The sequence below is a fragment of the Syzygium oleosum genome, unplaced genomic scaffold (assembly GCF_021117445.2).
Source record: "Syzygium oleosum isolate NSW1041296 unplaced genomic scaffold, Sole_v2.1 Sole_v2.31, whole genome shotgun sequence".
Classification (NCBI taxonomy): domain Eukaryota; kingdom Viridiplantae; phylum Streptophyta; class Magnoliopsida; order Myrtales; family Myrtaceae; genus Syzygium; species Syzygium oleosum.
The window spans coordinates 576,924-604,388 of NW_026607515.1; the positions used below are offsets into that span (position 1 = coordinate 576,924).

The following is a 27,465-nucleotide window of genomic DNA, read 5'->3' on the forward strand; positions in this document are numbered from 1 at the left end:
TGACGTGGATGATTTTTGGAAATTTTTTTATAAATTTTTCTTGTTTTTTCTTCCTTTTATTTCTCTTTTCTTTTAGCCAGCGGCCAACCATAGGCAAGGCCCAACCCTTGCCGACCATTGCCTGAGACCGGTCATTGGCGAAAAGTAAAGGGAAAAAAAGGAAAGGAAAAAAAATCATAAAATTTTAAAAAAGAATTTCAAAAAACATTCACATCAGTATCAATCGTGTCACATAAGCTTGTTGGTATCCACGTCCGCGATTTCCGGCCAAAATTGATCGGAGTGACTAAATTGGTACAATTGAAAGATTTAGAACTGAATTGACCGACGTACAATAGGTTTAGGATTTCTTGGACCATTATCCCTTGAACGGAAACGATGGTGTAGAGCGTCACAGAACCCATGAATTAACAACCCAGAACCAGCCCCCAAAGTGTTTCGATTCGGTACGTAATTTGCTTGTTCAATGAAGGGTAAAGAAGATCACTTTAAGAAGATAATGAGAATTTGAAGGCTCCAATAGGTATAATTGTATGATCGGCTAGCGGCTCCATAGTCCAAGTTTGGACAAGGAGAAGACGTTGTAACTTGCCGATGGAGGCGAAAGCAGCAGCTCTCCTTCTGACTTGTAATTAAGCTCAGTCCCTTGACATCTGGAAAGCGATTTTTGAAAGTGATTGCAAGGTCTTAATTGATGACATCCAACAAAAGGGTCTTTGTCCTCAGAGTATTCGTCCTTTTGTTGCAAATTCTTGCTTCCTACTTCAACACAATCCAGATTGGAGTTTGGCCTAGACCCGTGGACCCAAAAGGAGAATTTGAAGGCTCCGATGATGAACGAATTTGGAAAATTCAATGACTTGATTGATTATGATCGGGTGACCGCGTATAAGCCTATAGGGGAAAAGAATGTTTTTTTCGATTGAGATGCTAAATGGGCTCTCGATCATGGGCCGTGGATCGATGCAAATCAAAAGGATGGTGGGCCAGCCTCATCGCACCGCGGTTTCTCGATATGGACCGCCGGCCCAAAAACCCGAGAGAGACGGCGACCCGACCCGCGCCCGAGTCCGCAGCCTCGCGCGCGCGCGCACGGTAAGTGCCCGTGGTCCGTGGGATCAGGCGATCTCTCCCCCCCTTCCCCTCGCAGCGCGTGCCGCCGCACGTGGAGCCACAGGATCGCCACCCCAGAGCCAAGCTCGAACAAAACGCCCAGCCGCACCCCCCACCGGCCGCCGCCCCGCTCTGCTGTCCTTCTCTTCGGCGCTCCTCTCTCTCTCTCTCTCTCTCTCTCTCTCTCTATCCCTCTATACAAATCCCCAAAAAATTCCAGGGTTTCCGCCGCCGCCGGGTTTTCTCGCCTCCGATGATCCGCGCGGCGAGCTAGGGCTGCGATTCCTCCTCGTCCGGCCGTATTTTCCTCTTCCTCCTCCCCCCCCCCCCCCCCCCCCCAAGGTTCTCCGATCGCCCCGTCGCGTCGTCCCGGCCGAGATCGGCGCAGCCATGGGCGGCGACTGGCAACCCCTCCTGCAATCGGTCTTCATCGGCCTGATCTTCTCTTACCTCCTCGCCAAGCTGATCTCCCTGCTCTTCACCTTCCGGGACGAAGGCCTAGCCGTCGCTCGCGCCCCCGCCGCCGACGCCGCCGCCGCGCGGCCGGCAAAGCCGGACTCGGGAGCTAGGGATGCAGCTGAGTACGGCGGCGGCGGCGGCGGCGCTGCTGACGGCTCCGGCGAGTCGCGCGATTCGGATTCGGTGGTGGCCGAGCACGGCAGCGTGAGGAACGAGAGCGCGGCGGGGACGGAGGACGATGACGACGGCGGCGGCGGCGGCGAGGGGAGCGATAGCGATTGGGAGGGAGTGGAGAGCACGGAGCTGGACGAGGTGTTCAGCGCGGCGACGGCGTTCGTGGCGGCGGCCGCGGCCGATCGCCTTTCCCAGAGAGTGTCGAGTGATGTTCAGTTGCAGCTGTATGGTTTGTATAAAATTGCGACCGAAGGGCCATGCACTGCGCCACAGCCATCCGCGTTGAAAATGACCGCGAGGGCTAAGTGGTAGGTTTTGTCCATCCGTGGTTTTATGTTCTTGCTATCTAGGTTATTTTGATGAAGTTGATTGATTTAGGTTGACGAGAAAAATGAGGGAAGAGGTTGTTGGTGACACTGATATTGATTTAGGGAAACATCACCGTGGTGTTGTTAGAAAGAGGAAAAAGTGGTGCTTTTGATGTAGAGTTAGTCATATTGCAACAGGGCTTTCGTCTACCTCCGGAACTTCTCAGAGTTAATGTTGTAGGTGTTATAGCACAGTCCATTATAAGAAGAGACTGCAGGTGGTTCATTGAAGTGCTGATGTAGAGTAGTTCTAAGGGAATACAGCATTGTTCCCTTCAGATTTTCAGATGATTATGCACTATCTATACAGTTACTCAAGAGAACAACAGTTTGTAGATGCCTGAGAATTGGGATCCAAGGGTTGTATCGAAAGGGCCTTGGAAATTCCACCTGGTTAAGCCGTGTGGTGCATTGAAGCGGGCTTCTTTAATAAGATTACGAGCTGTACCTTGTGAGCTACTAACTTTTACTGTTGAAAAAGGGAATATTTCTTCATTCCCTCCCTGTACTTCGACTACTTCAATCTCGAAGGAAATATTCCGTTTTTTAATTGAAAAAATTCAATTAATTCAATATCCAAGGTACAGCTCGAAGTACAGGGAGGGAATGAAGTAGTCGAAGTACTTCACTGATATTGAATTAATTGAATTTTGTTAATTTGTTTGTTTATGCTCTTGCTAATAAACTATCTACATTAAGTGTGCACATAGGCAATATTTTAATTCACGTCACACTTTGGCGTCCTCCGACAATTGGATTTAGCTAGATTTTGTGTCTGGGGGACTCAATTAAACATTTTATGTAAGTAGAAGGACTCAATTAGAGAAATTGAAAGGATGAGGACTTGATTGGAAAAAACTGTGAAAGTATAAGGACGAAAAGGAGTAGTTTCTTTCAAACAAAATAAAACAACCAAGTCCGGTCATAGCAACTACTGAGTGGAGTTGGCTACATGGATCCTCTCTGGGGATTTTGCTTTGTTTGTTTCAATTCTTCAATGAGAATTAAATATTCTTGATTTTTCCTTGTACTGGGTCTCTGCCTTTCATGTACTTTTAGATCTCCTTTCCACTTTAGTTTGCTGTTCCATCAAAGAATATGGATCTTCTATTTAGGGCTTTTGAAAGCCGCCAATGTTGCATTTTCATACCTACTTAAAGGAGGATTTTTTTACTCAATTTGGATAACACCAACCTAAGTCTTAGCTCCTCATGACTGCCCACAGAACCAACAAAGCACCTTCACATCTCTTACTTTCATCTCGAGGACATGTGGGTGCTTCATTCCTAGCTTTTCTTGCCTTGGCAAGATTTGTTGTGGAGTATCACTGTGCCGGTCAGCCGTCAGTTCGCTTTACCCCGTGTATATGCAGATGACCAACTTTTAATAATGGAAATGGTGTTATTGAGTATGTCAGGGTAGCTGAGAATTTATACCAAAATGCTCTATCGTTTTAACGGATGATGTTAGCATGGCTTGATTTTGGTAGATGATTGCTTGTTTTTACCTCAAACTACTATATTTGAAGCGAAGTGAAGTTTTACTCTAGCTGAGAGATTTATATTGGGGGATGGTTCAGGCAAGCATGGAATAAATTGGGTGCAATGCCACCTGAAGAAGCAATGCAGAAGTACATCGACATTGTTACTGAGCTGTATCCTTCTTGGATTGCTGGCTCAAGTATGGTGAGATCTAATCCTTTGAAGTCCATTTTGCCGGTATTTAAGATTTTGTGAGTCCCCGTTTGAGTAGGTCCTATTTTCTGTGCTTGAATCTGTAGAAGAGCAAAGGCAGTCAAGGTGATGCACCAACTTCAGAGGCCAAAGGACCGATGGGGCCAGTTTTTAGCACATTTGTGCATGAGGAACCTGGAACTGAGTCGTAAGTTGCTTGTATTGCTATTGCTAGGTTGCCTCCTTTAAAGATTAGTTTAACGTTCTCCTTTAGTTTTCTTTGACATTACTTGGAGAACGTTTGTATAGTGCACGTTATACTTTCTCCACCTTCATGTTAGGCTGTAGGGCTATCTATCATCATGTATATGTTGTCAATCACTGCCAAAAAAGTTTGTTGAGTTAGGTTTAGTAACTGAAAGTTGGGAACAGACTCCAATAGAGTAAAGAATCTAGAGATGGGTGAGATGGTTGTATTTCGTGTGAAAGATTTTGTACTTATAACCAATCTGTGTCCTGTTTCAGGAAACTTGATGCTATACATGGTTTTGCCAGAGAAGGCGAAACAGAGAATTTGCTTAAATGCATTGAAGGTGGTGTTTCAGTTAATGTGAAAGGTACTTACATCGCTCTTGCAGTCTTTATTCTGATGACAAGTGCTTGACATCTTCTATTAGCATATCATATTTTGTCAAGGTACTCACATCACTCTTGCAGTATTGGTTTTTTGAGCTCATTTGCCTTTAGCCTAAATCTTGGCTTGCTGAGGTCTTTGAAAATTGATGATGTGGGGTGGGGTGGGGATATGCAGTTTCTCCTGTACAAAATCTGCACATGTGAGTGGGTGGACTTTGTGGTAAGGAATCAGCTTATTGCTTTGAGTCTTTTATGTCATTTTATTTAACATCAGATAAGAGTGAAGTGCATTTTCAAGTTACTAAGTGTAACTGGAGTTTATTATGCTTGTTGTAGTGTTTTAAGCCTCTGATAAATAGTTTCTCATAGCGGGAAAAAAAACCAACAAAAGAAAAATATTTTGTGGTGTAATGCTTTGTATAAGTGCAACATCCTAGTTTGGAGATGGCGTCGACAATTGTGGTGACCATCCTTTCTGGCAGTTTTTATTTTACAGCTAGAAGATATGCAGTTGTTATCTTTCAACATCTGCTCAAGTGAGTGATTTTCAGTTGCAAGGAAGCAGCCAACCAAGAATGTCTTGTAAACAATTTGATCCGATATTAGAATAAAGTGGAATGCTTTCCTTCAAATTTTTTATGTATTATTTGAACTATTACACCAAATAATTTTGATTCAACATATGCTGCCTGCTGGCTGTTATCTTGTGACTCTTTGACAAACAATTGTCAAGTTTGGATTTGTGGACTGCTGTTCTTGGTTTTCACTCAATTTTGAAAATTTGCGATGTTTCATTCTCTCTCTTGGTCAAGGCTCTTAGTTTGTCATTTAAAGAGTAGTGTCAACTGTCAAGTTTCATGTAATGAAGCACGTGACATAACACCTCAATGGGGGAAAAGTGTGTTATGTCATGTGCTTCATTTAGCTGAGATGGGAGTAAAAAGGAGTATCGGTGTTATGCTTTTTTTCACCCTTTGAGACAGTGTGACATTATTGCAGATAGTGAAGGTAGGACCCCACTGCATTGGGCTGTTGACCGCGGTCATTCAAAGGTTGTGGAACTGCTTGTCAGCAAGGATGCTGATGTAAATGCGAAGGTATTTTATTTATGTTTGCCTGCAGATAAGCTATCCCGTTGCAGTCCTTTTAGGAATGCTTGCAAGAGAAGGAAACAGATATTTGATGGAAAGTAGAACTTTGTTGTCATAATAAATTTAGGATCGGTCAAGGATACTATGTTAAAAGGAACACCATCCGATGATGTGCATTTACTCTGGCATAGCATGTGGAGTTATCTCAATGTTCACATTTAGGTATGTCTTTTGTCCTGTGTGTGGCAGGACGATGAGGGCCAAACTCCGTTGCATTATGCCGTTGTGTGTGACAGAGAAGGAATTGCTAAATTCCTTGTGAAGCAAAATGCGAGCACAGACGTAAAGGACAATGATGGCAACACTCCTCGTGATGTTTGCGAGTCAGATTGGCCCTGGATGCGATCTGCTGCAATGCATGCCGACTAATTCCAATTCTAACTCAGTTCCTTCCTCCTAGGGCCACGAAATGCTCATCTAAATCGCCGCATGATGTACATATGGCTATATAGACTCATCTTCCTCGTTCCTATCAGCATTGTACATGGATATTGGGGGCGCTATCGACGGTCCTTAGTGCTGTTGTGTATGCATTATCGTTCAGAATGCTTGTCAAATCTCGGTAACTGAGAAATGAAAGTCGTTTGCGGAAGGCATTAATCTAAAGATCCTATGGGGTGGGAGGGGGTTTGTGTTTCTGGGATGGTATTTTTGCCTTCGTCTTTATTGTTCTTCCCCTCAAGGAATGGATCTTCTTGTGCAGGGTCCAGGCCGGGTGTCCGGGCAAGGAACACTTGTATCGGCCTGGCCCTACCCCTTGCCATATCGTTAAATATTATTTGGTGATTGAACTAGTGGTCCGTGCACCATTGCTTGCAGCTCTTGTTTGAGTTACTTACTTTCTAATTTTTATATGATTAGTTACATCTTATTTGCGTAGAATCGATCAACTCAACCCAGGTTTGCGTCTTAAATAAAAATTGGTAATTTAAAATTGATTAGTAACCACGTTGGAAAAAATAAAATGGTGAGAAATTCAACTAGAGTTAGGTAATTTCATGCCCGGGTTGGTAACTTTGATGAGGATGGGCAAGTTGTTAGAAAAGCTGGTTATTCGGAAACGATTTAATATATGTTAGTAAATTATTCAAATTAAAGTTGATAATTTTGTTGAAACAATGTCAAATTTGAATCGAGAGCTGCTTGCTTTTATAAAAGTTGGTCTAGAAAAGCTTATAACTCGCAAAATCAAAGAATAGTTCGTTGGTAAAGTAAAGCTAGTTTCGTAAATTTTTTTGAAAGTAGTTGGCGAGAAACTCGAACAGTGTTAGTAATTAGACATAAGAATTGGTAACTTGAATAAAAGTTGGTAATTCAGAATTGGCCTTAATTGACGTTGGTAAGTGACTCAAATAGGAGTTGACTATATATTAAATAAAATTGGTGATTAATTCAAATGAAGTTGATGACTTATTTAAGGAGATGGTAAGTAATTCAATAGTCGAAGAAGAATAGGTAACTCATCCGAGTTAAGATTAGTAATTTCGTACCAGAATTGGTGAATTTAATAGATTGGTGATAAGCCACACCAATAAAACCGGTAATTTATCGAAATGGTCAGTAACTGCTAGACAATCAAGTAAATTTAATAAGAGCTGATGATTTACCAACAGCCTATTAATATTTATCTCAAATTTTTCATTACAAGAGAGAATTTTCTTTTTCCAACGATGAAAATCCTAGAATCCTCCTATAAAAATGCGAGGGCTTCAGGAAAATACATTTCATAAAAAAGTGTGCATTGAAAGCCCCTTTATTTGTAGCTATTTGCTATTATTCCCCAGACTTTTCTTCTCTGCCCCTCACTCCTAACCGTCATCAACCGTCTTTCCCGCCCATACCTCCCTTTGCCTCTTCCCTCCCTCCATTGCCTCTTCTCTCCGTTTCTCTCTCTCTCTCTCTCTCCACCCCCGAGCGCCGGAAAATGGTAAAGGCGGTGGTTTACGCCCTTGCCGCCGCCGCCTTGATCGCCTTCATAATCTTCTCCCCGGCAGGCCAAAAGGGTCGCGACCGCCGCGGCTCGAATCGCCGCCTCGGCATCAGATTGTCCCTCCCGAATTTCGACCCCCTCGTGACCGAACTGGAGAGAAGGGGAGAAGGGAAACAGGCGGAGCGAGAAGACCCTCCGGCGAGCGCGGGAGCCGGTTCTCCGATCGGCGTGAGCGAGTATTTAACCGACGAGGGCAAGCTCAACATCACCTTGAGGCTATTGTTCTTGTTCCCGCTGTTGGACAGCGCGCCAAAGGACGGGGCGGTCAGCTTCGACGAGCTCGAGGCATGGAACGTGGGGCAGGCGCGCGACCGGCTGAGCTATCAAATGCGGAAGGAGTTGGTGTTTTTCGACAAGGATGGAGATGGAGCTATTTCCTTCGGGGAGTACCTTCCTCAGTTCTCAGATGAAGACATAGGTGACTTCATGAACAAATTAATCGATCTAATCTTCTTAATTCTTGCTCTGATCAAAGTCGCCATTTAATTCTGAAGAATACAGAGGGAGGCAATCTTTTAAGTAACAAGGTTAATTTAAATCTTCGCCCCATTAACTTCTTGTTGACGCACAAAGTATTAGCAAAATCAATGACAAAGAAACGTTGACAAACGATGAGATGTAGTGACGATGAAGAAGTGACGCACGGAGTTTTTCGACAGATAGAAATGGCTCGGCACACGGTGAAGCCGGGTGGTGGAAGGAGCAATTCCTCAACGCCGACGTCGACCGGAACGGAACTCTCAGTTTCAATGAGTTCATGGAGTACATTTCTATTGCTTCCCCCATTTCTTTCTTTTTTCTTTGTCCCGCCAGAATTCGAAGAAAGCCATTCTGATCGGGGGTAAAAATCGACATTCTGTTGCAGTTTCTTGCATCCCGAAGATAGTAACAACACAGAAATCCAGAAATGGCTTCTCGGGCAAAAACTGAAGTAAGGCATGATCCATGATCAGAACTTCAAGTACTTTATCAGTAGATAATGCAAGCTTGCTTTGTCTTTAGCCAAATTGCTAGCTTACTAAATAGGTAATTTTTTGCACGTTGTGAGAAGATTATGCCCTCATTAGATGAACTTATTTTCTTCCTTTTCGCTTTATTTGATCCTATGCTTTCAGGCGAATGGACTACGACGGTGATGGTAAACTCAACCTCGACGAGTTCACGGATCACATCTATGATATCTACAAGAACTATGTTGAATTTGAAGCCCATGGCGGTCATGTGCCCACACCTGAACAGAAATTCACCGATCTCGATGTGAACGACAATAAGTACGCGTACTGGATTGTCGTCCATTTTCTTTCTGTTGCTTTGCTCATTTTATGCACATGATCAAACTGCCGAGGCCGCAAAGATATTCACAGCCAATATCTGCTGATGCTCTCATTGACATCAACATGTAGACTCCTGGAAGTTGAAGAAATGATTCCAATACTCCATTATTTGAATCCTGGAGAGTTATCTCACGCTAAATATTACACTGCTTATTTGATCCGCGAGGTTAGTAGAAGCTCATCCTTATAATTAAGATCGGAAATGTAGTTTTTGGAACAGAACATTAAGTGATTATATCTGAAAAGGACATGTGATGACTTTACCGGCTCTCATCTTTGCGCTGCGCTAGTTTCAGGCTGACGACAACAAAGACGGTAATTTAAGCCTTGAGGAGATGCTTAATCACGAGGATATGTTCTACGCCTCGCTCTTTGAGGAGGATGAGGAGGAGGATGAACTGCACGACGAACTCTGAAAATGGATTGCCGTCACTCAATTTTACTTCGGGTCTTCCTCCAAAGAGAACTTCTGCATCAGCTGCGGCAGCATCTTTGTTCAAAAAACTTTCATGAGGCAGAAAACGCGAGAGGGGGAAAGGGAAAGCTTTTTGAGAGAAAAATTGGAACTTTAGAACAAACAGATGTTATGCCGGTTCCCAAAATTTCCGGTATGACCTGCAAATTTTTGAAAGGACCAGTCATCTAATGAGTTTTTTTTTGACAGATTCAAGTAGGAGTTACTTCGTCGACCTTATTGATATTATTGTATGTACTATATAGGGGTGTTACAACCTTTAAGAGCCTAGAATATCATCGATATGAAGAAGGCTTAGTGAAAATGACAGCAAAAATATCATATGATTCCATCTAGAGGTCTACCTTTCATTTCCCAGGAGAAGCAGATTTGGGCTTCTTAGTCCAAAGAGTGTGCTGAAACCAGGTGATAAATCGCTTATTGTGAGATTTTGGTGGAACCACTACCAACTGTTCTAAAAGCTTAAGTTATTATATAAAGGCGTGGTTTAATATTTAATTACTCGAGCACTCTCCTTTAATTACTCTAGCACTCCCCCTCATGCTTAGTCTGGTCGTTTTGCATAGTACTAAGTGTGGACATATTTAAACTATTAGATGAAGACGTGGTTTAATATTTAATTACTCTAACACTACCCTTTAGTTACTCTAACACTCCCCCTCACTCTTAGTCTGGTTGTTTTGCCTAGTACTAAGCGTGAACATATTTAATTGGGGAGGCAAATGAGGCCTGAAAAGATTTGAACTCAGGATCTCCAGCTCTGATACTATGTGAGATTTTGGTGGGACCACTACCGACTGTTCTAAATGCTTAAGCTATTAGATGAAGACGTGGTTTAATATTTAATTACTCTAACACTTATGAACAGTGAAAATTAAAAGGTATATGTCACATAAGCTTGTTAATACATTTCCGAAATAAATGCCGCGTTCAAACCTCATCTTTTATCCAAAGCAAACAAATTGAAATGCACCTGTTTAGGTTTATTTATGAGCTTGATCCGACGGAGGAAAGTCCTAACAAAGGACCATGTCAAACTGAAGCCATCATTTCGGCTTTTTTGTCAGTCAGACCATTCCGGTCTACAGGGTTAGGAGAGTCATTTTTAATCATGCAGTGTAGCTAAAACACGGTCGATACGCGATGACTAAAGGTCAATACGAGAAGGCTCTCTTTCCTCTGATTTCCTCAGCAGATGAACGTTGAAAAAGAGAAATTCTTCGGATGCAAATTAGCCCCCCACCTCTTACTGTGGGAAATTTTTGCTGAGGAAATCAGCAAGAAGAAATGGTTGGTCCTGTAATGCTTTTGAGGTAGTTCATAGAACGTGCTTGTGCTCCTTTTTCAGTGATAGGACTTCCACCACATAGAAAATGCCTTTCACAAATGCAGAAAGTGGGAGTTGGTTCGATTCCCTCATATTGCTTCTCCTTTTTTGTTTTGGTCAAAACTGAATTTCTGTTCAGATTCACTCGAGTTTCATCTTTTCACCCAGATAATGAAGATTTGAGGAAAAGTAGCCGATTGGATTTGGAAGATAGTGCATTGATCAGTTGAAGGAACACACACACACACACTCACCAAGAATTTCAAAATGAATAGGACTCACCACTTTCAACAGTCCTCTCTTTCAATTCATGCCATCCAAATCCACAAGGACGTGTTTGATGGCCACCTACCAACTATTGATCTGACCCCTCGGTGTTGCACGTTCGTCGTGATCGCGATCGTGGTCATAGCACGACCGTTAAGGTAAGATTGCATAATACAGGTGGTGGATTCAAGTTCGTCCAAATATAGATGTGGACAGCGTCGCGACCTAGGAGGAACCATTCGGGCCGGCATGCAGCATCACCACAAGATTAATTCTAATCCATCACGTCTCGAAGATCATGAACGCTTGTACCGAGAAAGAGAAACTGACCATGTTCCATGGTCCTGAGGCTTACCTCAGCTTTAGATTTTTAACTTCTATGATGAGTCTTCTCTGCGCAGCTGGGTATGCCCCGTCCGTTAGACATTTCCTCAAATGGTTACAGCACAAACCCATCTCATCTAAAACCGGGGCATGCATTGAAAGGAGCAAGTCACGTACATGAAGCCTGGAAAGTGATACGGGGACTCTTTAACCCGTTCGACATGCATTACAACTTTTTCGCCATTAAGATAATACGTGTCACTGACTTTTCGATCGAATTGGAATGAGAGTTCTGCAAAATCATCAAAGTGAACATGACAACTATTATTACTCAAACTCAAGAAGGAAAGAAAACCATTGAAAAGATCATTAGATCATCCAGTTTATGCACACTAAATGCAACTAATTAGCTCAACACATCAGACTAATCCGAAACAAGTATAACTCCCAAGATGCTTCCTAGTTCCTATGCCCCGAATTCTTGCACTTAAAACTTAGAATGACAGCACTGTTTTGGAGCCCCGACAACCTTGAACGATTCCAAAAGCAAAGAGCTTAAAGCACTTTCATTAGTCAATCAAAACCCATCATTAACCACCCTTCTGTCTCCCCAAGCGATGATTAAATCTCTAACTTTTGGTCTTAATAAAGTCCGATTGGTAAGGTATGGACATGTCAAGTTGTCCCCTCTTTTGGTAGTGCTCTTCGCTAATGCCTCGCCAAACCATAGAGAAATCGAAATCATACACAAATTACAGATTCAAATGCTTGCCGCTTGATGTCAGATGTGTGCCATTTCCTTTTTCCATTCCGTGTTCGCGTCTCCATCTAAATCATTTTTGAAAGTCTCGAAAGCCGAAATGGGAGGATCAGAAGCACTATGTAATAATGTACTAAAATGGCGCTTGGTACCACGGAAAAAGGGAAAGAAAATTCTCCAACGAAAGATGTCGATGTCTTCTTTACATATCTCCCACCAAATGCATTTCATTCTAATTTGGAAAAAACATCGAATCGAATGGACGAAAGATTCAACCATGGCTGTCTATACATCGAGATATCGATTAGTGTCATGCTAATGCAAGCTGATAATTATTCACCTATCGGCGCGGTTAATTGCACGTCGAAGATCAATGAGGAGCCATCTCATGAAATTCCCGCTTGAATTGGGAAGGCACCGAATTGGATCGGACGAAACACCCGATTTCGACCGCCTACGTGCGTCACGTCGGTATTGCCTCGAGGTCGGGTGATAATAATTAGTTGTACGCATTAGCTTAATTGACCAATGGGAGAAAGTATGCATAGCAATTAGCAGTACCACCAGGACAAGACGAGTCCTTGTGCCCATCACACTCAATAAAAGGGCGAGGAGAAGTAAGGATTGACTTATAAAAAAGAAGGTGAAAATTGCCCATTTTTTGAAAAAGTACCAAAAAAGTCTTTAAATCTATTGCATTAGTATAAATTCAGTCCTAAACATTTTAATTGGACCAATTTCGTCCTAAACATTTTCACATTGGTACCAATTCAGTCCATCCGGCCAATTGATACCAGAAATCGCTGACGTGGACGCCGGTGGTCCTACGTCGCACCGCTAGTGCTGACGTGGATTAAATTTATAATTTTTTAATAATTTTTTTAGATTTTTTTTAATGTTTTTTCAGATTTTTTTCTCTTCCCAGAACTGGTGGGCCGGCGACTTCATTGGCTGATCATCATCGGCCACAGGCTGGTCTGGGCGAGGGTCGCCGCGCCCTCGCCGGCCACAGGCGAGGGCGTCAGGCCCTCATCCAAATCCAGACGAGGGCCGAAACCCTTATCTGTTGGCCGGCGAGGGCACGGCAGCCCTTGCCCAGACCAAGCGAGGGTCACTGGCCAACCAATTCTGGGAAGAGAAAAAAAAAAGAAAAAAACATTAAAAAAATCTGAAAAACTATTAAAAAACTAAAAAATTTATCTACGTTAGCTCCGGCGATGTCACGTAGGACCACCGGCATCCACGTCAGTGATTTCCGGCCTAAATTGATCAGATAGACTAAATTGGTATCAATGTAAAAAGGTTTAGAGCTAAATTGATTCAATTGAAAGATTTAAGGTTGAATTTTTTTTTGTACTTTTCCCGCCCATTTTCTGTACTAAAACAGAGGAAAAAAGAGGTGACATGACAGGTGAACACCCAGAAAATGCCATGCAGATATTGCGGGGACTGTTGCCATCGCCACAACCATCCAAGTGCTTTCTGTTCGGAGAAGATGATCAGTGAACGTGACAAGAGGGGCACAGTAGAGTTGACTTCGATCAATGTGGGCTGAAGGGAAAGTATTGCATTCCATCATCATTCTATTGTTGTTGAGTGGGGGTGCACCATGAGTACAGCTTTTTTTCCTTGTGGCTTTATGCCCACCACTAGATGTTCAATACGAAAGTAAGTACTATAGTACGTGTGACGTGTCGTCTCGACGGTCGATTGTATTAGCATTTGATCCGCCGACGATCAAAGCCATCAACTTCAATTCCTAAACTTACTTTTCGGTACAATTTTAGAGTGACTGGTCGAAATCTTCGCATGTAATCCATTAGTGCTTTTTTTCATACAGCTTTCTTGATCAGGGAAGGAGTTATGTTTAGCATAGTAGGGGCCCCCACACCCACTCATTTTCCATAAATGTTAGAATCATTTGAAGGCTTTCAAGTAATGCTAAACGAATTGAGCATAAGAAAATAAGTTTTTCTCCCGTTAATTTTCTCAAAAGAATACGATTAGGTTGACGTTGAATGTTTTCATTTCAAGTTGCCCTGAAAAATTAACAGAGCTTAAACAACAACAAAAAATCAGAAAGTAGGAGAATGTAGTTAATTTAATTGCTAAGAACAAGTACACTTGATTACTTGTAATCATTCCTTAAATTTTGCCCCACCGAGAACAATTCCTAGATCCATTATTGTGATATGTACGTCATAATCGGACATAAACGGGAAGTGTCTAGGGACTAAGACATCAAAAATCCAAAGATGAGGGACGAAACTGCAATAATACTCCTCGATATTTAGAGACCCCGTATGCAAGCTTTGCTACGTATAAATGGAAGGCAAACCTCTCTTCTCCTCCTACACCATTGCCCTGCATCATCCATAACTGAACAATCTCAGAAGCAGCAAGGATCACATCCATGGCTCCTAAGGTCAAGACCCTTGTTCTTGCTTTCCTGATGTTGCTGGTGATCTCTTTCTCTCTAGGTGAGCATCTCTACCTCAAATCTCAATATTAGCTAGAGAAGATTTCCCATGTCTGCATCAGGGATTCAAAGAATTCAATATATTCAATGCGTAGCAATTTACACGACGGATTTTCTTTGTTTTTTGCAGGCTTGTTGGGAAAGTTTGATGGTTCGGAGACAAAACCCTTATTTCGTAAGGTATAGTTTGCACAAAACACTACATCAATAGACATCCTTCATGTAGGTTCTGATATGCATGCATTTTGGAATAATCGAACCTGACCAATGCATGCATGTATTCCAAAATGCATGCATGCAAGCATGCAGTTTATACCCTAGAAGAATTGTGAAGTAAGCAGATGCAAAAGTTTCCCTATTCTTGAAGAAGCTGCCTGAAGCTATAGATGTTAATTTTGTTACTTGGTTCTGATTGTACTTCTGTTTGATATAAAGCTTAGTGAAAATAGACTGTACAAAGCTTATCGTTGCTAACATTTCTTTCTTTGTGGATCTCCTCAAAGGATGGTGAAAGACTGAAAATTAGGAAGCTCATGATGGTCGATAGCCTCCTCGACTACGACGACGTGTGTGCCAATCCTAAGCATGATCCCCGAAAGAAGGGCTGCAAGAATGCTCCTTGACTCTCTCTCTCTCTCTCTCTCTCTCTCTCTCTCTCTCTCTCTCTCTCTCTCTCTCTCTCTCTCTCTCTCTCTCTCTCTCTCTCTCTCTCTCTCTCTCTCTCTCTCTCTCTCTCTCTCTCTCTCTCTCTCTCGTGAGGATATTAATGTAATGCGTCAAGAGACAATATGTATTGTAGCATTGTAGTCAAGTTTCTGTAGAAATATCACGCATTGTAATGCCCGTCTTGAGGGTGTAATAATAAACCTCTGAAGTATAATTTTATGATGGAGTACCTAATCTTTTTCGCACTTACATTATTGTGCGTGCTACCGTGCGTTTCCATTCACGACAACAACCGGAATTCGCCTTGCACAAGAGACGGCACTTGAAAGGAAGGACAACGGGAAGAAAACAGGGACATCGCTGAAATTTCACCATCTATTGCTCTTAAGGTTTTCTTTGGAAAACTATGCATAGAATGAAAGGTTTCCTACCTAACTGTCTGAAACAAGGAAAATGTCCCCCGTTGCATGTGAATGCTACTCAAGCAGATGAGGAAATTGTTTACTAGCTCAATTTCTGAAGCTCACACTTATAAGACGATATCCACTTCGTGCTAATGAACATCATATGATGATGCTAATTGCAGAATGGTGTCATCAGCATCAATTGTCTGCGAATTCGCATATGAACCATCCAAACTTATCTACATATGACTTATTATCTTGCTTATAGTCTCTCATAATGAAATCTGTACCTATAGCAGAAGGGAAAACGGATGTGAACCCAAAAATATTATATGGTCTTTTCCAAGTTGAAAAGCAAACAAGAGTAAACAAGGGACAGTGTTCTGTCTAGATTCATAAAACCAATACCTCAATCCACTGTCCACTCTGGTAACCAATCCTGTTATAGTAGAAACCTCATGTTTTAATTTAGCTAAGATATGTATGTGTATATGTACATTATATACTGTAATAGTAAGATGCATCAATGACAATAACTCGAAAATGATCAAGATTACAAGGTCCAGTTGGCTGCCATCGTTACACGGAGACTCTGGACGCTCAGGTAAATTCCTCTTTCAAGTAACCAGGCCCGGGTATGAAGGGATCAGTCTCCGAATATGCCTCTGGTCGATAAAACCCAGAATCGTTCACACGGTTACTGAGCACATGAAGGATGGCTTTCTTAGTGCCACCGTATTCATCCCTGTTGTTCTCAACATACTCCTTCGCCTCAGCCGCGACATCATTAATGAAATCGAACCGATTATCCTCTGACAGCAGAAGCCTCTCGATGTCCATCGTCAATAGCTTTCCCGTTTCCTTTATTTTCCTCTCCTGCTCCTCGAGGAAAGGAATCCTCTCCATTTTGTATTGCAACAAGTCATCTTTCTTTGTCTGCCAAGATAAAAGAAAACTTCTAGGTAAGAGCTAAAGCAAAAAAACTATCCTGTCCATAACAATAGCATAAATTCTTGAACAAAATTGAGCTGGCAAAGCATGGACTTTGATGGTCCAAAAATAACAAAAGGATCTACAGTGAAATTACTTTCGAGATATTCAAAGCAGTCAAATCCTCGAGTTACAGATCACACGACAAGGTTTCAGCTAGCAGACATGAGTCAGCCAGCAACTTTATCTTAGCCTTTCCACTGAAGAATTCTGGCCAAAAATATCATCTTGCGATAGTGCATATCAAGTGCACCCCATTCCACATAAAACCGGGTGGAGTTAAGACTCTAGGCCGTATTAAAATGAACCATGACTACTGTGATACAACATATATGTGAGAGACAAGGCAGGTAAAGTAATCTCTCTAACAAATGTCTGGTGGCAGAGTGTGCTGTTAAACATACCCAAAGATAGGTGCTGGCCAATATGGTAAGAACAAATGACGAATGATGGAAATAGGTAGATAAACCAGAGTGCAACGGGAGCATTTAATTAGATCAGCAAAAGTATAAGTTGGACAAAATAAACCAATTCAGAAAGTACGTGCAGAGTAACCCTAACATATACTTCGCGCAATGCAAGCAATTCGTTAATTCATTGAAGTCAGTCATATCAATAATTCGGCCATTAAAAACTTCATATCATTTTATCACTACCCACATCCCCTATCCTTCAAGTAGCCATTAACTGCTCCATAAATTTTGTCGATGTTGCGAAATGTCGTTAATACGCACAATTTGTCCCCATGTTTCACCGACTACACCAAAAGGAAAAAGTTCAACGCAGAGAACCAGGACTCTAACTGAACCTATAGAGCAGAGAGAACCAAGCTGCGTACTTCACAAGTCAACCACGCCAGGAAAACCAAAATGCCCGGCAAACTCAATTCCTCCTCCCCATATTCCTTCTTGACTCCGAGGATTAAAACTAATCCAGCTAGAACCCCGAACACATCCCTATCAGCTCACGCAAGTTCTCGCACGTTCAGACACACATTACAACCTAGACTAGAATCACGACCCGAAGCTTAACCCCCTTTGCCCAGCCAGCACCGAAAGCGAAACACCCCCACCAGTTCCACTTTCTCCACATTGACAATGCCCCCACAAAAACCCACAAAAGCATTCACAAGAATTAGGCAAGGAGCAAGCAAAACGCACCAGCTTCCTCCGCCGCCATACCCGCCGGCCGCGCCCGCCGCTCCGCGACTGCGAAACTACCTACAAACAACGAGACGCAGGCCAAAACTTTCACGTTCCACCGAGAGAACCACAACCACCTCGCTCCTAACAAAACGACAATACCGACAAAAAACCAGCGAGAGAGAGAGAGAGAGAGAGACCAAAAGCGGCGCCTTCGACGAAAGTGCCTGCGTCCGTGCATCTGTCCATTGGATCTGCAACAAAAGGATCGATTTTTACGTCGTAAACATCATAGCGAGGTGTTTGGGGAATTGGGTTCAGCTGGAAAATGAAGGACAGACCGGCGAGCTTGTCGACGACGCAGCGAAAAGAAGGGAGCAGGAGCAGAGAGCCATGGCCAAGTCTTTCCACCACCTGCGAGACCAGATTCCACATATCCACTCTCTCTCTCTCTCTCTCTCTCTCTCTCTCTCTTCTAGACTTCGTCAATGGGCGCCGCCGCCGGAAGACATGCCCGGCCCGCCCCAAAAATGATTGGGCTTGGCCCGGATTCCTTTTTACGCACCGGTGTACGGCCCTGACCCGGCCCGGCCCATCATCTTTAATAATAAAAGAGTTTTTTTTTTGGGAAAAAACCACACCTAAACTTTGCATCTGATGGCATTTATCCGAACTTTTTTGTGTGCAAAAATCCCGAACTTTGCTTTTTGTGACACATTTACCAATGTATTTAGTCCATGGGCATTTTCGTCTTTCTGCTTTTTCTTTTTTTTTTTTTTTTTTTCCTTTCCGCGAGGGCCTCGCCGGGCGTCTTCTCCGCCGGATCCGGCGAGGGGGCCCTCGCCGGCGTCGAGCGAGGGCGGCCCTCGCCGGCGTCGGGCGAGGTTCGCCCTCGCACAGGCGAGCGAGGCGGCCCTCGCCGCTCGGGCGAGGTCGACCCTCGCCGGCGTCGGGCGAGGGCCGACCTCGCTGAGTCGGGCGAGGCCGCCCTCGCTCGCCCGGGCGAGGGCGACCCTCGCCGGCGTCGGCGAGTCCGCCCTCGCTGGGCGGCGAGGGCCGCCCTCGCCGCGTCAAGCGAGGGTCGACCTCGCTGAGTCGGCGAGGCGGACCTCGCCGGCGTCAGCGAGGTCCGCCCTCGCGAGTCGGGCGAGGCCGCCCTCGCTCGCCCGGAGCGGCGAACCTCGCCCGCGCGCAGCGGCCCGCCCTATTGGATGCGCGAGGGCCGCCTCGCTCGGCGCCCGCCCCTCGACCCGGCCCGGCCCATCATCTTTAATAATAAAAGAGTTTTTTTTTTGAAGAAAACCTTCCATTATAAATAATTTTTTTCATCTTTTTGATGATTAATTTATATAGTTTGCACGGATTTCTTTTCATTTTTTGAGCATAAATATATAAAGGGAAATTATATACAACTCCCGTGAGCCTGCGTGGACGTTTGACCAAACCGATAAGGTCATGCAAAGTTCAGTCCACAATGAGCTCGGCCTGAATTCGCTCAATAAGCAATGAGCCTATATGATTCAAATTGAGGCAATCTTTTTGGATTCGTAGCCAGCAATTTGTTAGGAATAGATTTTGGCTTTGCCCCTTTCTACTTATTGGGGGGTTAGATTTGGAACGATGTACAAGGTGCTTTCGGTACCGTGTTCTTTATAGTAATGCCAAGAATATAAAGACGGGCAACTTCCTCGAGCATTTTTACGTTTGTCTTTTCTCTTTACACTAGAAAACAAGTGATTTTTTTTTTCGTGTTCTAGGTTTCGTTCCAAATTATATCCATCCAATTGAGCTCACTGATTCATTAGTGTGGCATGACGAGATTATTTGTCTATTTTTCGACATTTCGACACTAGCACGAAATTCGAAATATAACTATTATCAGTACATGTTATATGTGTTTCACAAAAAAAAAAAAGGAAAATGTCACCAAAAATTCTAAACTATACCTACTATGAGTCTGCGACACATTTACCTCATACTTTTTTTTGTGACACACGAAACCCCAAACTTATACACGTGTGACATATTTAACAAAAAAAAATTTGTGACACAAAATCCCCATACTTATACCCTGTGATGCATTTACCTCAAATAATTTTTTTGACAGTAAAAACCCCAAACTTGTATTAGTGCGACATATTTACCTCAAATGTATCACATTGATATAAGTTTGAGATAAATGTGTCACATGAGCACAAGTTTTAAGTTTTTTGTGTTACAAAAAAAGTTTGTGATAAATATGTCGCAGTGGGTATAATTAGGTTTTTGACTGCCTTTTTCCGAAAGGAGAAAAAAAAACACGATGAAACTTACTTTTTTGGTAAATTTTCATGAAATATTGACTATAAGAAAAACAACAGAATAAATATAAAAGGTTAATACCACGAAAAACCCCAAATTGGTACACATGTAATAAATTTACCCCAAACTATTTTTTTTACCACAAAAAATCCCAAACTGGTACACTTGTGACAATTTTACCCCGAACTAATTTTTTGACCACCAAAAACCCAAAACTGGTACAATTGTGACAAATTTACCCTTCGTTAGTTTCTGTTAAATTTTACTGTCAAATTGATAAGTTTATTTTTTGACCACCAAAAACCCCAAACTGGTACAATTATGACAAATTTACCCTTCGTTAGTTTCCGTTAAATTTTACTGTCAAATTGATAAGTTTGATGATACGTGGTAATTGACGGTTATACTAATTTGGGGTTTTACCCCTCTGTTTGTCACAAGTTTATCAATTTGTGATTTTTCATGACATTAATCCAATTTAATAGACACTAACAGAGAGTAAATTAGCCACAAGTGTACCGGTTTAGGATTTTTGGTGGTCAAAAAATTAGTTCGGAATAAAATTATCACAAGTATACCAGTGTGGGGTTTTTGGTGGCCAAAAAAATAGTTCGCGATAAATTTATCGCAGGCGTTCCATTTCGAGATTTTTGATAGTCAAAAAATTAATTCGAGATAAAATTGTTACGGGTGTACAAATTTGAGATTTTTCGTGGTATTAATCCAAATATAAATGGTTCAACCCAAAAAGGACGGCGTTTGATGGACACGCGCCACTGTGCGCCACTCAACCCCCCACCAGCACTAGCCAATCACGTCGCGTCACGCTCCCCTCCAAAACCCCTCCGCCCAATAACGATCAAAAAACGCACAGCGACGCCCGCAAAACGACACCGCCTAGCCGACGAGGGCCCCCCCTTCGACTTTCGCCTTCGCAGCAGCAGTAAAATTTCCAATCATCTACAGCGACTGATCCGAGTGGGAAGTTCGCAGTAGAAAGACCGCAAAGCTCCTCCAGCTTGACTCATCTCCTCCTCCTGCTCGCCGGCGATTCCTCTCCCTCGATCTCGAAGCTGCGCGAGAGAAACCTCCTCTTCGCCGGAGGGAAGTTCGAGCGAGCTCGATCTCCGGCGAAGGCGAAGGGCGAACCCCCGAATCGAGCTGTCCATAAGCATTCGTCGGAGCCAAAAACCCTAAACTGGCCGCGGCGAGGGGGGATCGGTTGTTGGATTTTTGAATCGGGAATCGGACTTGCTAGACACGATGACGGCGGAGGTGGTTGTGACGATCGCTGACATATGATTCTTCCAAATACGAGTACGGAACCGGAACCCGAACCGGAATCGGAACCCTAGCTATGGAGAGATCCAGATCCAAGAGGAGCTACTACTACGATAATGACTACGATTCCGAGGCCCCCGGCCGGACCAAACCCCGGTACAACAACCACCACCACTCCTCCCCCGGCCCCGCCGCCGCCGCGCACCGGCACCGCGGCGGCGGCGGCGGCGGCGGCGGCGGCGGCGGCGGTGGCGGGGGGCACCGGCAGGACTCGTCCCTCATGGTCACCACGAGCTACCGGATCCTCTGCCACGACGCCAAGGCCGGGGGCGTGATCGGCAAGTCCGGGTCCATCATCAAGTCCATAAGGCAGCACACGGGCGCGTGGATCAACGTCCACGAGCTCGTCGGCGGGGACAGCGAGCGGATCATCGAGATCTCGGACACGCGGAGGCGGGACCCCGACGGGCGAATGCCGGTCTTCTCGCCCGCGCAGGAGGCGCTGCTGTTGATTCACGATAGGATTATGGAGAGCGACGCGTACGGCGGTGGGGAGTACGAGGACGGAGGAGGCGGGAACCGGGCGGTGACGAGGCTCGTCGTCTCGAGGATGCACGTGGGGAGCTTGTTGGGGAAAGGAGGGAAGATCATTGAGCAGATGAGGGTTGAGACCAAGACTCAGATTAGGATTTTGCCCCGAGATCACACATTGCCTCGATGCGTTACCATGGCCGAGGAGATTGTTCAGGTTTGCGGATTAAATTCGGCTAAAAAGTAAAAAAAGTAACAGAACTTAAAGCTTTCGGGCTGTGAGGGAGATGATTACGAATGTTGAAATGATTGGGACAATCTGCGTGTGCGTTTGTTGGTTGATTGGTGAACTTGGGCTGTGAATGTAGTCGCCGATGTTTCCACTTGCTCTTCGGTGCTCGTGCGTAACTTCCTTTATTTGGCCCTGACCAGACGTGCGAGCAAAATCTTTCTTAAGATGCTGATCTGAAATAAAAATCTGTTCAATGGGAAAGTAGTGATTTTTTGGGCGATTCGCACATGTTGATCTGTTAATGAGAAGTAAAATGCCAAGCGCTTGCCGGAGTTGGACATATCTGTCCTTTTAAAGTTTTCCTTTTTAAATCATTGATTGAGGAAGTGTAGAATAATCGCTCTGTTGGCTCTAGGAGTTAATGGCCATGAAGGGTTTAAATGCTTCTAATGAATTCCAGTTTTGGCGTTTTGCCCTCCCTACACACCTTTGACTTGTCTACAGAATGTCAAAGCTGCTCCCTGCTTTAGTTCAGAATGCAGGTTTCTCTGTGCCCTTGCGTTCATGCAAAAGTAGCCAAAAGTTTTGCAGCCTATTTGTGTGCTGTAGTATGACTTAAACTGACTCACGAATCTCAGAATCACAGAGGAAGATAATAGCTAAGTGAATCGAATGCATGTTCAGACTTTGCAAGTTACATGTCTATTCCAAAGACAGAAAAAAACTTCCATGGATTATTAGCCTGTAACCACTGATACTTGTTAAATGTTGATCCTTAGCATCAGTGTCTGCAACTGCTTGTCTTTGTTTTTTGTTACTCAATACCTTCAAATTTGTCTATCGTGTACTCACTGTTGAATTTTCGTAATGAATTAGTAGCTCACTATGATTCTTGCTGTTTGTAGGTATGAATTTAATCAGCTGAATGCATTGTTCTTTTTTGGCCAATGCCTCATGCTGGACCGAATTTATCAGATTGGTCCTCCCTAAAAATTTACCATGTCATTCTAGATTGCCCTTTCTCTTTTTCAGCAGACAACTACAACAAATTCACATCTTTTTGCCAGAGTATGTTGATTCGTGAATCACATGTGCAAACTGGCTTAACGAGTGCTCATGAAGATGAGCACATAAGTTCAGTATGTTTGTTGGTGGTGTTGAGCATCAAAATATCTGTGCATTTGGGTTGGACTTTCTATCAATACCTATATGGTCTTCTAGAAACCTTGAAGAGTAATAATTGGAGCTAAACGATCTGACACTTCAACTTCTGATAATTGCATATGCTGATGCCTTGATATCTAAACTGGTCTACCTCACATTATGAAGTTGAGATTATTTTTTGATGTGTCTCTAATTTACGTTGTCACCCGTAGGTTGTAGGTGATGTGAATGCTGTGAAGCATGCAATATCAATTATTTCACATCGCTTGAGGGAGAGTCAACATCGTGACCGCAGTCATTTTCATGGGAGAATTCATTCACCGGAGCGGTTCCCTTCTGATGATGAGTTCATTCCTCACATGAGCAACTCAACACGCCGTTCATCTGGCGATGGGACTTCATATGGTTCACGGCCTAGTCTGACCAATGCAAGGAGCAATAACTACATCTCTCGTTCATCTGGTTTACCAACAGAGTCCGAGGCTGCTCCCATGACTGATGACACGCAGCCACTGGATGGGGATGAACTTGTGTTTCGAATCTTATGTCCAATTGGAAAGATTGATAAGGTTGCTGGAGAATCTGTTGGAATTATAGAATTACTCAGAAATGATGTTGGTGTGGATGTTAGGATTTGTGACCCTGTGGCTGGCTCAGATGAACAAGTGATTATTATTTCATCTGAGGAGGTAATTGCCTTTCAGAAACTTCTTTTTCCTGTCTAGAGATGCATTTTAACTGATGCCGTGCAATTGGAATTGTAAGATTCTGCAGACTACAGCTCAGAAATGGTAGCATAAGAATTTCAAATTTGGATGATCTACCTTGGGATGTGGTATGCTGAATTGTAAATTTCTGAGAAGGTTTCTTTTTTAATTGTTTGATTAGGGTCCTGATGATGAACTCTTTCCAGCCCAAGAAGCTTTGTTGCACATCCAAACTCGAATTGTCGATCTTTTTCCTGATAAAGACAACATTATAACCACAAGGTTACTTGTGCCATCTAGTGATATTGGGTGCTTAGAGGGAAAAGACGGACCTCTGTATGAGATAAAGAAATTGACCGGTGCAAGTGTACAGATTATTCCAAAAGGAGATCTTCCTGGCAGTGCTTTTGCGGATGATGAGCTTGTTCAGGTTTGGTTCATCGGCTACTGATTACTGGAATGGCTAATGCATGCTAGTCTTGAGCTTGCTGCAAGTCCAAAAGGTTAATTATATGCATTGTTTACCATGTGTGTGCAAGATAAGTCCTCAAAGTAGGTTTCTAGATCCGTATTCTCCATTTTGGTGCCTTCAATATCTCTATTCTGGGAAGGTCAATGTACTGGAACTCTCTCACCTCTATGTGCCTTCTGTTTCTATCTTGTGTCGCTGATGGGTATCGTCAACCCCACGTGGGCTTTCATTGTTGCTTCAAGTTGTGTACCTGTGAATGGCAGGACTGACAGGATTAATTTTTATCTGCAGTACGGCTTAGCTGCTTCGTTTTCTCTGCAGATTGTGGGGGAGATAAAATCAGCTAGGGAAGCCCTTGTTGAGGTGACATCAATATTACGGAACCATTTCTACAGGGAACTTTCCGAAAAAGACTCACCTCCTCCTCCTGAAATTGAGCCGATTCCTTCCAATAGTATTACTAATCGCGAAGCTCAAGCCGCACCTGATCCTGTGACAGCAACCCAGTTGGGAGTGCAAAATGTTGCAACAGCACAGCCATCAAAGGTTGCCTATGTCAAAGATTTAGCATATCATGTGTTCTCCCTAATTTTCCTGCTGATTTTGTTACTCTCTTTAGTTGTTGGGTTGTGCTTGGCTTATCATTGCACTTCGATTTTCCCTTTCTTTTACCGGCTTTCTGCATGATACTGACGAGCTGAAGCAGTGAGTGTCATCCTTGGTTCCACTTGTGGAAGACATACTTCCCATTGTTCATCTGGCAAAATGCCAAGGCTACCTTAAATGTAGATCTAATACAACAAAGTAATAATTGCCATTTGAGGAAAAGTTTGACTGTTTGCATTACTCATTGTCAAATGACATTTTGTAGGACAATGGGAGTTCTGCCTCTGAGACAGGAAGGCGTAATGAAGGTGAGAGTCGTGAAGATGCCCCTAGCTTGAGCAGGTAATAATTTCCTTGCATATGATACCTTCCACAGCAATATTGCCAAATTTTTTCTGCAGTATAAATGCGCCCCTCTCTTTTTCCATAGGTTACCTGCTGTTACGCTTGTCACACGGAGTACCCTTGAAGTTGTCATACCAGAGTATGCAGTTCCAAAGCTCATAGCAAAATCCAAAAGTAAGCTGTCTCAGATAAGCGAGGTAAGTTTGCAATTCTTCTACATCCACCTGATATCATCTGGTTAATCCGGTGAAATGTTTGATCCGTGACTGAGTTTGCTTGGAGCAGTTGTCAGGGGCCAGTGTAATACTGCTAGAGGATAAACCAGAGGCAACTCAGAAGGTTATTCAGATATCCGGTACTCCGGAGCAGGCCGAGAGAGCCCAGAGTCTGCTGCAAGGGTTTATTTTGAGCAGTAAGGCTTTCTTTTGCTCTATTGCACTCGCATCTGCTTTTGCAACCAAACTGGAACATACTGACTCCTTCATTTGTGTACTTCTCATTTGGCCTGAAAGTTTCCAAATATATATATATGTTTTGTCTGACCTGCAATGACATTGCTTCTTTCATCTCTCCTCAATTTTCAGCTCAAGAAGACGGGCCTTGAAATTATTCTGGAAAATGGCAATTAGCTGTAGAACGTGTTGTAGCTGGCTTTGAAGCTAGTTCCTCGAAGAGTTCGTCTGCCAATCCGACTTGCCATTGGTACATGCCGGCCGACAAAAAAGTGTTGGGGAGCTTTGTTCCAAAATTTGGGTCATAACATATTCTAATGCTTCTTGAGGAGGATGTGGTTTCCATCTGTGGGAATCACTCCCCGATCGTTTCCTCTGCCACTGTAAATGCAGTGCTTTTATCTTATGTTCAATTTTCCCTTAGGGATGAGAAATGCAGTGCCTTCAATGAATCTGCAGTTACACTTCATGTCCTCTGCAACTCGTGTTGCTGTAGTTTCCCTTTTTGTTCCGGTCCACTATGTTTTAACCTAACATTTGCTGCAGGTGGAAGTGGATACTTCAGGGAAGAAGAGCATGCCCCAGAAACCGCAAATGCTCTTTCTCGGAATCTGGGAAGTAAAAAATTTCTCTTTTTTTAATGACAAATCATCAATAATGCTTAATCAGAGTGCTAATGAAATGAGACCTTGGATTGGATGTGATTGCCAACTTGAGTGCAAGAGCTCGCAAGTACGGGTGCTCTCGGTTCCCAGTTACTCAATGGGGTTTGACCTGCCATTTTCAGCTTCTCAATTGATAACTCCATGGTTGAAGCCGAGCAACAAGGTATTCCTAAACAGGAATAGGAAATTGAAGAGGGAAATGAGGAAAAAACCTAGGAACGAGCAAAACGCCAGATTCCGTTAGACCTGTATAACTCCAGACACACGGATGTTAATATGGGATTTATTGTCGGCCCATGCATTGACGATAATTACGTTATACAGCTGGCTTTGAACATGACCTGGAATTCAAGCCGCCAACGTCCGGTCTACGGTACAATACTGTGAGACATGAACGAGAAAAGAGCCAGAGCATGGAGGGAATCTGTTCTTACTTATCTCGCCAATGAGTGCCGGTTTCATGATGAGTTGCTTATCCAGTTATCCATCGATAAGATATCCGCATGAAGCGAGCGACTATTCGATTGTAAAACATACCACGATGACACTATGCATTCCATTGACCATCTTGTGCTTGCTGTCCTATTGCTATCTTATCTTCCCCCACTTCCACTGAGGTGAAACTTCTACTTCTTGTTTCGTTCATCCGAACTCTGATAAGACGCGAGTTAGAACCGGAACGAGGGTCTCGACATGGTATTACTTTGAATTGACGGGTTAGAGAATCGAATCTATATTTCGCGGTCAACCCGAACATCCGAGCCTCTTTCATTAGCTAATAAGCCGACTTCACAGGGGTAAACGGGTGTTTCTTTTCGCTATAGCTTGTGCAAATGTCTTGTTAGCTCTAAATTAAAACCATAATGCCAGTCCGGTTTAAGCTTTCTTAGGCAAATGTTACAGTTATAATCGGGCTTTGCCCCTTTTCTCACCAAAAAAAAAAAAAACGTAATGCCGGTCTTCTTCCATTGGGGGTA

At 43.4% G+C, this 27,465-nt stretch overlaps 4 protein-coding genes and 1 pseudogene across 6 annotated transcripts; 4 read left to right on the top strand and 1 right to left on the bottom strand.

Annotated features, from left to right (window-relative positions):
- The first annotated feature begins 1,175 nt into the window (after nt 1-1,175).
- On the top strand, nt 1,176-6,368 carry LOC115686103 (acyl-CoA-binding domain-containing protein 2). Its single transcript, XM_056304272.1, has 6 exons — nt 1,176-2,054; nt 3,694-3,799; nt 3,895-3,995; nt 4,313-4,404; nt 5,423-5,520; nt 5,764-6,368. Exons 1-6 carry the CDS (start codon nt 1,504-1,506, stop codon nt 5,941-5,943), a joined length of 1,128 nt encoding a protein of 375 aa, XP_056160247.1. The 5' UTR covers nt 1,176-1,503; the 3' UTR covers nt 5,944-6,368.
- Nucleotides 6,369-7,385: 1,017 nt separating this feature from the next.
- LOC115686084 (uncharacterized) lies at nt 7,386-9,864 on the top strand. The gene is made up of 6 exons (XM_030611275.2): nt 7,386-7,982; nt 8,224-8,326; nt 8,430-8,495; nt 8,680-8,835; nt 8,968-9,064; nt 9,195-9,864. The coding sequence occupies exons 1-6, from the start codon at nt 7,499-7,501 to the stop codon at nt 9,312-9,314; spliced, it is 1,026 nt and encodes a 341-aa protein (XP_030467135.2). The 5' UTR covers nt 7,386-7,498; the 3' UTR covers nt 9,315-9,864.
- A 4,512-nt stretch (nt 9,865-14,376) lies between these two features.
- Nucleotides 14,377-15,194, top strand: LOC115686105 (uncharacterized; annotated as a pseudogene).
- Nucleotides 15,195-16,042: 848 nt separating this feature from the next.
- On the bottom strand, nt 16,043-18,179 carry LOC115686104 (protein PLASTID TRANSCRIPTIONALLY ACTIVE 7). Of its 2 annotated transcripts, XM_030611294.2 has the most exons (4): nt 18,074-18,179; nt 17,933-17,986; nt 17,751-17,810; nt 16,043-16,536 (listed from the first exon to the last, which is right to left on the bottom strand). In XM_030611294.2, the coding sequence occupies exons 1-4, from the start codon at nt 18,125-18,127 to the stop codon at nt 16,201-16,203; spliced, it is 504 nt and encodes a 167-aa protein (XP_030467154.2). In that variant the 5' UTR covers nt 18,128-18,179; the 3' UTR covers nt 16,043-16,200. The 2 variants fall into 2 exon arrangements, with proteins under 2 accessions (XP_030467154.2, XP_056160333.1); XM_056304358.1 differs by lacking the exon at nt 17,751-17,810 and having other exon boundaries at nt 18,074-18,172.
- Nucleotides 18,180-20,952: 2,773 nt separating this feature from the next.
- LOC115686045 (RNA-binding KH domain-containing protein RCF3) lies at nt 20,953-26,290 on the top strand. 2 transcript variants are annotated; one of them, XM_056304356.1, is made up of 8 exons: nt 20,953-22,062; nt 23,454-23,930; nt 24,130-24,378; nt 24,712-24,966; nt 25,292-25,368; nt 25,457-25,568; nt 25,657-25,783; nt 25,956-26,290. In XM_056304356.1, exons 1-8 carry the CDS (start codon nt 21,391-21,393, stop codon nt 25,973-25,975), a joined length of 1,989 nt encoding a protein of 662 aa, XP_056160331.1. In that variant the 5' UTR covers nt 20,953-21,390; the 3' UTR covers nt 25,976-26,290. The 2 variants fall into 2 exon arrangements, with proteins under 2 accessions (XP_056160331.1, XP_030467085.2); XM_030611225.2 differs by having other exon boundaries at nt 20,955-22,062; nt 24,742-24,966.
- Nucleotides 26,291-27,465: the final 1,175 nt, after the last annotated feature.